The sequence below is a fragment of the Gekko japonicus genome, unplaced genomic scaffold (genome assembly GCF_001447785.1).
Source record: "Gekko japonicus isolate JY-2015 unplaced genomic scaffold, Gekko_japonicus_V1.1 scaffold698, whole genome shotgun sequence".
NCBI classification, from domain to species: domain Eukaryota; kingdom Metazoa; phylum Chordata; class Lepidosauria; order Squamata; family Gekkonidae; genus Gekko; species Gekko japonicus.
In genome coordinates this window covers 165457-174863 of record NW_015168069.1, presented here as the reverse complement: position 1 = coordinate 174863, position 9407 = coordinate 165457, and the positions used below count along the sequence as shown (strand labels likewise).

The 9407-nt window shown below is 50.8% G+C and overlaps 1 protein-coding gene across 1 annotated transcript in view; it reads right to left on the bottom strand.

The window, feature by feature from the left end:
- The window catches only part of ITGA11 (integrin subunit alpha 11), a 164405-nt gene that overhangs the window by 22062 nt on the left and 132936 nt on the right, over positions 1 to 9407 (bottom strand). Inside the window, exon 25 of the mRNA XM_015414591.1 lies at positions 5914 to 5990. Coding sequence (XP_015270077.1) covers positions 5914 to 5990 — 77 coding nt within the window. The remainder of the gene's footprint in view (positions 1 to 5913; positions 5991 to 9407) is intronic.

Sequence of the window (9407 nt, the reverse complement as noted above, 5' to 3'; positions counted from 1 at the left end):
CATTAGAGTTGTGAGCAGGAGATTTGGCTGCTGCATAGATTAGTTTGCTCTGGAGCCATCTTTCCTGAGCTAAGACAAAAAGGTGTGAGCCAGAGGCTAAAAAACTGTGAACTAACTCACACTGACTCAGCTTAGAGGCAACACTGTTCCCAGCCCAGAGCTGGCAACCCTCGGTGAAGCCTGGGGAGACCTCAACTGATTAGTTTGCTCTGGAGCCATCTTTCCTGAGCTAAGACAAAAAGGTGTGAGCCAGAGGCTAAAAAACTGTGAACTAACTCACACTGACTCAGCTTAGAGGCAACACTGTTCCCAGCCCAGAGCTGGCAACCCTCGGTGAAGCCTGGGGAGACCTCAACAGGGAGGGTTGCCAGGTGCCCCCCCCGGCCACCAGCAGGGAATGGGAGGGCAGGGTTGCCAGATCCAGGTGGGGAAACGCCTGGAGATTTGGGGGATGGAGACTGGGAGGACAGAGACCTCAGTGGGGTACTGAGACCCAGTGTGGTGTGGTGGTTAGGAGCACGGACTCTAATCTGGGAGAACCGGGTTTGATTCCCCAACTCCTCCACATGCAGCTACTGGTGTGACCTTGGGTCAGTCACAAGTTCTCTCAGGGCTGTTCTCTCAGAGCTCTCTCAGCCACACCGACCACACAGGGTGTCTGTTGTGGGGAGGGGAAGGGAAAAGAGTTTGTAAGCCACTCTGAGACTCCATTGGGTAGTGAAGGGTGGGGTGTAAATCCAATCTCCTCCTCCTCCTCCTCGTCTTCTTCTTCTCCACTTGCACCTTCCGGATGACCTTGGGCAAGCCATAGTTCTGGCACAGCTGTCCTTGAAAAAGAGCAGTTTCTGTCATAGCTCTCTCAGCCCCACCCACCTCACAGGGTGCCTGTTGTGGGGAGGGGAAGGGAAAGGAGTTTGTAAGCCTCTCTGAGACTCCCTTGGGTAGTGAAGGGCCATGGGGTATAAATCCAATCTCTTCTTCTTCCTCCTCCTCTTCTTCTTCTAAAGCACCCATTTTCTCCAGGGGAACCAATCTCTGTAGCTGCAATTTTGGGGGATCCCCAGGTCCCACCGGGAGGTTGGCATCCCTAGGGGTATAATGCCATAGAGTCCACCCACTGAAGTTGTCATTTTCTCATGGGGGAACAGGTCTCTGTAATCTACTGTAATCTACTGTAATTCCAGAAGCATTGAGAGGAGAGATTTTATCCCAGAGCCATGACAATAAAATGCCGGGGCACTTTGGGTATCCGGAAACTTTACATCTTGTACAAAGACAGTTTTTGTGAGGAAGGGCATTTCTAGATACGTCGCTACCTGGTGGCTGGCACCCCGACCCCCCTCCAGGGAACCAGTGGCACAAAATGTCTTTGTGCGCCAACTGCAGACAATCCTTTCCTGCACAAGCCCCCCCCATGAATGAGAGCTGCCCCCCCCACAAAGCTCTCCATCTTTCTCTCTCTGCTGCTTTTAATAGTGACCAGATTGTGCAGCTGCAAATAGCCGCCTCCAGAAGATAAACGATCCCCTGCTGCCATCCCCCTCCTCTCCATGGGCCCCAAAGCTGCCCAGGCTTAGGAAAGCATTCTGGGTTTGAATATTTGTATTTCAAAGGCGTCTGACGGAAGCATGTCAGAAAGCGAGAGTTTTCCATTCCTCGGACTGAAGACAGGGGCCAGCCTCTGATTTACAAGCACAACGCAGTGGTTTTTCTGAACAGCCAGAGTAAGTTTTTGTTGTTGTTCAGTCGCACAGTCGAGTCTGACTCTTCACGACCCCATGGACCAGATCACGCCAGGCCTTCCTGTCTTCCGCCGTCCTCTGAAGTTGGCTCAACTTCATGTTCGTTGCATCTATGACACTGTCTAACCATCTCATCCTTTGCCATCCCCGTCTTCTTTGACCTTCAATCTTTCCCAGCATCAGGGTCTTCTCCAGGGAGTGCTCCCTTCTCATTTGGTGGCCAAAGTCTTTGAGCTTCAGTTTCATTATCTGGCCTTCCAGGGAACAGTCAGGGTTGATTTCTTTTAGGATTGACTGATTTGATCTCCTGGCAGTCCAAGGGACTCTCAAGAGTCTTCTCCAGCACCATAGTTCAAAAGAATCTATTCTTCGGCGCTCGGCCTTCCTTATAGTCCAACTCTCGCAGCCATACATGACTACTGGGAATACCATTGCTTTGACCATGCGGACTTTTGTTGGCAGGGAGATGTCTCTACTTTTTATCATGCTGTTTAGGTTCGCCATCGCTTTCCTCCCAAGGAGCAGGCGTCTTTTAATTTCATGGCTGCTGTCACAGTCTGCGGTGATCTGGGATCCCAGGAATGTGAAGTCTGTCCCTACTTCCACGTCTTCCCCATAAAACCAGGGGTCTCCCCGAGCCCAGGCAGCCGGCTTTTACTAGGAGGGTGCGAATTATACAAGAAGGAGTTGGGATACGGAGGGAGGGGCAGTGGTTAGGGGGAGCAGTCATGCCCTTGCAACTTCTCTGCATATAGCATTTACTCCACTGGGTTGGGGTGTTTTTTAAGTGCATGGTGGGTAGGAAAAAAAAATCTTTCCCTTGTACTCATGAACATACCCACTTTCAGAATAAAGTTCGAGTCCAGGGCAGGGCTCCTTCTGAACTGTGGAGTCTTGTGAGCAAAAATTCTACTTTGTGAACTACTGGCGTTAAAGTTGTGAGCAAGCGATTTGGCTGCTGCATAAATCAGTTTGTTCTGGAGCCCTCCTTCCCGAGCTAAGGCAAAACTGTGTGAGCCAGAGGCTAAAAAACTGTGAGCTAGCTCACACTGACTCAGCTTAGAGGGAACACTGGTCCAGGGGCACCTGTAAGACCAACAAAGTTGTATTCTGAGGATAAGCTTTCGTGTGCACGCACAAACAAAACTTCGTTGGTCTTCAAGGTGCCACAGGACTCGAACTCTGCTCTGCTGCTTCAGACCTATACGGCTGGGCCCATCCCGTCCTGCATTGTCCTCCCCACAGGGACCACCCAAATGCCTCCAAGAGCCCCCCCCCAGCAGGGAAGGAAAGGAAGGCATCCCTGCCACGAAGGTGGGTTTGTTGTTGTTGTTCAGTCGCACAGTCGAGTCCGACTCTTCGCGACCCCATGGACCTGCTCCCGCCAGGCCCTCCTGTCTTCCGCTGTCCTCTGAAGTTGGCTCAATTTCATGTTCGTTGCGTCGATGACACTGTCCAACCATCTCATCCTTTGCCGTCCCCGTCTTCTTTGACCTTCAGTCTTTCCCAGCATCAGGGTCTTCTCCAGTGAGTGCTCCCTTCTCATTTGGTGGCCAAAGTATTTGAGCTTCAGTTTCATTATCTGGCCTTCCAGGGAACAGTCAGGGTTGATTTCTTTTAGGATATTAAAGGGCACCACAAGTCACAAATGCTGATACATCTGCCCTGCCCTTGCTCATCCCGGCCTCTAGGAGGAGCCAGACAAAGAAAGCTTCAGCAATTCTGGTTGGATGCCCAACTTGGGTTGCCAGCTTGGGTTGCCTGATAGAACCTGGGAGAGCTAGGGTTGCGAAGTCTATTTACCTTGGCGGTGGGGGAGCCTCACCGGGCTCCGGGAGCTGTTGGTGGACGTGCGCGTGCCGCCAGGACATCACTGGAAGTGACGTGCGACGTCGACACGTTGAGGGCGTGGCCCCGATTGTCAGAGGAAAAACCATAGTTTTCCCTCCGACAATCGGGGCCACGCCCCCAATGTGATCAACGTGGTTGCATCACCTCTGGTGACGCAGCCACGCTGCGCTTCGGGGGGCGGAGTTCCCCCCGGGCCCCGATTCCGCGGCGGCGGAAATCGGGCCTCCAAAGCGGGGGGTTACCTGCCCCCCGCTCCTTCTCCTAGATAAGTTATGATGTTCGCCGCAAGGGTTACAGTGGGACCCTAGAAAATATGCTGCTCCTTTAAGAGTTTTAGACTCACAAAGCGGCGGCGGAAATCGGGCCTCCAAAGCGGGGGGTTACCTGCCCCCCGCTCCTTCTCCTAGATAAGTTATGATGTTCGCCGCAAGGGTTACAGTGGGACCCTAGAAAATATGCTGCTCTTTTAAGAGTTTTAGACTCACAAAGAATGTATTGTGACTCTCTTGTATGTATATCACTGTCCTTGAAAAAGACTGAATCCCATATGGGTAAATTACTAGAGTCCCCTGGGACTAGTGACTGTGAAACAGACAAGGTGCAGTTTGAATGTTTGAGCACAGGGTAAACCTGCACTTTGATGCGTTGTTTTGGTGAAACCTACGTTTGGTAATACTTGACACCAATATTTCTATAATAGTATAGGGGAAAATGTAAAAATAAAAAGCACAAAATGCCTGGGGTCCGGCTTACCTGAAGAACCGCCTCTTCCCATATGTTCCCCCAAGAGCACTACGATCGGGGAGCCTCCATCTCCTGGAAGTTCCAGGTCCCCGAGAGGTTAAGTTTGCCCCTACTAGGGCCAGGGCGTTTTCGGTGGTGGCTCCTACCTGGTGGAATGAGCTCCCAGGGGAGATCGGGCCCTGCGGGACCTTGTGCAGTTCCGCAGGGCCTGTAAGACGGAGCTCTTCCGCCAGGCTTTTGAGTAGGAGCCGCTGCCGCCACTGTCCCACCATCGTGGTAGTGCTTCATCGTCTGCCCCGAGCATGACGCACAAGCATCGCCTGGCAGAAGCCTATAGAACAGCGCCGCGGGAGACCGCGCTGTTGAGATAGCTGGCCGCCGAACTGGGTTTATTATTTCCCATTTGGATGACCTACAGAGGAAGATCAGAGCAACTTGATTATTGTTTGGGTTTTATTGTGGTTTTAAATGTTGCTTATTTTATTGTATTTTATCTATTCAATTCGGCTCTGCCGCATGTGAGCCGCCCTGAGCCATTGGGAGGGCGGGATGCAAATCTAAAAATAAATAAATAAATAAAAATAGATGACCTTAAGTATACATCCGTTATGCACAGTGTCATATATTTTTCCATATCTTCCTAACACGGTGACCTTCAGTTTTTGTATAACCTCCAGGTAGGTGGTTAGCAGGGGTCATTTCCTGCAGGAGCGCACGGGAGCGGAGCTCCGGCAGTAAAGAGCCCAGGGGGCGGGCACATGCAACAAGCCCCACCCCCCGCTCCCAGCAGCCCTCAGTCAGAGCAAGAAGCAGCCAGGTAAGCTGCAGAGCCCCCCCCCCGGGCACCCTGGCCCAAAACAGTCCAGTGGCACCTTTAAGACCAAGTTTTATTCAGGTACAAGCTCTCCCTCCTCTGTGAGGACAGATCTGCACGTTCCCCCCCCCCAATAGCTAGCAATCCAAAACAGTCCAGTGTTGCCTTCTGACACACTTCCGGTGATGTCAGGGGTGTGTGTGTGGCATATGCAAATAGGTTATGCTAATGAGTTATGCTAATAAACTCCTGCACCTCTTTTTCTACAAAATGACCCCTGGTGGTTAGGATTACAACTGATATCCAGGCAAGTTAGGTCACTTCACCTGGAAAAAATGGGGAGGGGAGGGAATTCAGTGGGGTACAAAGCCACAGAGCCCACCTTCCAAAAGTGGCCATTTTCTCCCGGTGACGTCACGTGACCTAACTTGCCTGGATATCGGTTCTGCGTCCAATCAGGGTTGCAGAAGAATTCTTTGTCTCCTCCTAGAGGCCGGATGAGCAGGTCCATGGCTGAGCTATTAGCATTTGTGACTCGTGGCTCCCTTTAATAATCCATTAACCCACCTCTGTGGCAGGGATGGAGGGGAGGGGAGATGCAAGTAAATATAACGTGGAGGTGTTGTGGAAGGGAAAATAGCCCGGGAGGGAGGCAGTGTCAACAGTAGCATTGGCCAAGGGCCTTCCAGAAAGCTTCCACCCTGAGCGGCCTATTCCGTAAATCACAATGATGAATGGAGACGAAAGGAAAGGATAGCCAACCTGTTGGCAGTCAGGGAGATCTCCAAGTCCTGCAGGAAAACCGTCTTGCTAAATTCAAAATCCAGGCGAAAAGCCACCTGTAGGAATTAAAAACAGATTGGAGCGCTCAAAACCCAGCACCGTTTCCAGCAGCCATCTGGCGCGAGCGGCAGACAGAGACTGAGGGCGCTTCCCCTCCACCCCACAGCCTCCCCATTAGCCTGATCCCCACAAGCCTCCCCAAAGCCCCTGGGGGTTCAGCCTGGCCCGGGGGCATGGCAAGCCGTGCCACAGAGGGGCTGGCACTGCCGTGGGGTGTGTGGCAGAGGTAGCTCAAGAGGAAAGGAGCACGGGCCTCTCTTCTACACTGCTGGCTGGGTGCAAGCCCTGGAGTCATTCCCAGGGGCCCTGCCGCAGGGGTCATTTCCTGCAGGAGCGCACAGGAGCGGAGCTCCGGCAGTAAAGAGCCCAGGGGGCGGGCACATGCAACAAGCCCCGCCCCCTGCTCCCAGCAGCCCTCAGTCAGAGCAAGAAGCAGCCAGGTAAACTGCAGAGCTCTCCCCGCCCCCGCCCCCCGGTTCAAAACAATCCAGTGGACCTTTAATACCAAGTTTTATTCAGGTAGAAGCTCTCCCTCCTCTGTGAGGACAGATCTGCATGTCCCCCCCACAATATCTAGCAATCCAAAACAGTCCAGTGGTGCCTTCTGACACACTTCCGGTGATGTCAGGGGGGGTTGGCATATGCAAATGAGTTGTGCAAATGAGTTATGCTAATGAGAGCCTGCACCTCTTTTTCTACGAAATGACCCCTAGCCCTGCCGCATAGCTTGCCTCACTCCTGGCTACCAGCTGGGCCCTCCAGAGCAGCAGCAGCCCATGGGGAATTCTCTTTACATGCTCAGGAGCCAATCTGCCCCTCCGTCTTACAGCTGTGGCTGAAAGGGGGTCTGGGGAGGTTTGGATCCATCGCCCTCACTGCACCTCAGAGCAGTTTTATGAAAACCCCATTATCCCTTCCTTTCCCCACTCATGTCATGGAAGCTCGCTGGGTGACCTTGGGCCAGTCACACAGGCTCTCAGCCTAGCCCACCTCACAGGGGCGTTGTGAGGATAAAATGGAGGAGCAGAGAAGGATGCGAGCCGCTTGGAGTCCCCCCACTGGAGACAAAGGTGGGGTGGAAATGAACTAAATAAATACATGCTTTATAGTTTGAGTCCAGTTTTATTCTGGGTATAACCCTTCATATTTGAAGAAGTGTGCCTGCCCACAAAGGTTTATACCCAGAATTAAACTTTGTTGGTCTTAAAGGTGCCGCTGGACTCAAATTTCTATCATCACAGGCCTTTGTATTCCTTTACATCCTGACTCTCTGTCGCTAATTTTTTATTGATTGATTGATTGATTGATTGATTTATACCCCGCCCTCCCAACGGCTCAGGGCGGCTTACATATGGCAAAGCCAGAGTAAAATACAATAAAGCATATAATAAAATACATATTTAAAACACAATAAAACCATCCTATCATACGGTGCTGAGCCTATATTTAATCTTCCAAGATGGGACAACCACCTAAATTTGATGGCCAGCTCTCTCTGCAACGCGGTCTCCTGCTACGCTGTTCTACCAGGCGTAGAACTTGTGGGACGATCCCAAAATCCCCCAAGTTAAGAAAGATTTGATTTCTATATTATGCACACTGCTGTGAAGTCTGTAGTCGCCTTCTCCTGGAAATCTCCCTCGCCCCCAATTCTTAAGATTTGGTACAGGAACATATGGGATTATCTCACAATGGAAAGGATGCTGATACAAACCTCGAATAAAGACCCTTTCTCTGCCTCTCTTGATTATGACAATTTTTGGAATCCCTGTTTTAAAATTTTTATTGCTTTAAATTGTATGTATTTTGATTGGAATCGTGCTATAGATGTTTTACTATGTCAATGAATTGATACTTGATCATTTACTATGACCCTTTGACACCATCTTTCTCCTGATAGGCGTCATTATTTGCGGCTTAATTCACTGTGGTATTGTGAAGGACATATCCTTTTTATTGGAACTTTATAACGTGATAATCTGCATTTGGCATGCGATAGTTTGCCAGTTGGGTGTGATGGTTAAGTGCGCGGACTCTAATCTGGGAGAACCGGGTTTGATTCCCCACTCCTCCACATGCAGCTGCTGGATGACTTTGGGCAAGCCGTAGTTCTGATCAGAGCCGTTGAGCAGTTTCTCTCAGTGCTTTCTCAGCCCCACCTACCTCGCAGGGTGTCTGTTGTGGGGAGGGGAAGGGAAAGGAGTTTGTAAGCCGCTCTGACACTCCTTTGGTAGTGAAGGGCAGGGTATAAATCCAATCTCTTCTCTTCTTCTTCTTATTGTCACTGGTTTGTCTTTGTATCTGATGTCAGATTTTCAATAACTTTGTCCTGTTGCTTCATACCAACTGATTCTATGCTTTATAGTTGTGGGAGGGGGGAGGCAGTGGGGCCGAGTGGTGTGGTGTGACGGCCCAGCCGACTGAGCATCCATCCCCAAAAGATGTTGTGGTGCTCTTTAGCCAAGAGGAGTACTTTTTCAGAAGTCTATGCCCCAGGCGTGTGCGCAGCTGACGATAATATTATTAAAAATCTCATTGGGGTTGTGGCCTGCATTTTCCATTGCCAGCCTGCCTTTGTCCTGGCGACATGGTAAGTATCGAGTGCCTGACAGATGCACCGAGAGAGGATTTCGTGGCTCCAAAGGACAACAGGCCGCTTTATTGGAGGGGCTGAAACCGAGCAGAGGATTAGATCGCATCCATCACTGTCATTCCCTTGCCAGCACCATCGTTTGTTTTGAGCCAAAACTCTCCCCCCACTCTTCCAGTCCTGCTTCTTTGAAAACAAGAGTCTGCTCGTCTGTCCTCCAGCCTTTAATACTTGGGAGATAAATCATTTCCCACAGGTTTCTCACACACAGCAGCTCAGGGAAACGTTCTCTGGTTAAAGAAGTCAAGCGGCCACAAGCCGACCCAGATCTTGAACGACGAGGAAGCCTTTGGCTGACTTGTACAGATGGTCACATGAGCGTGGCCGGACAGCCCCAGGTTCAAATCCTGACTCATCCAAGGTTTACTCCTGGGATACTCATCCTCTCTCAGCTTACCTACCTCGCAGGGTTGCTGGGAGGATAAAATGGAGGAGGGAGAAACAATGGCAGGCACCTTGGGGTCCTTGGAGAATGAATTGGATAAAAGGGCAATATTTATTTATCTATGTAGATAAATTGGTTTTATTGTTGTACGGACTGTATGCCGTAAGCCGCCCTGAGATCACTTGTGGGATGGGGTGGGGTTTAAACTGAATAAAACAACAACAACAATAACAATAACAATAATAATACATTCATTGCGCCTGGCACGGTGTGTTCCATGGAATTCACTGCCACAGGAGGCGGTGGTGGCTACAAGCATAGATGGCTCCAAGAGGGAACTAGATAAACACAAGAGGGGGACCCGCGATACTCGCGGGG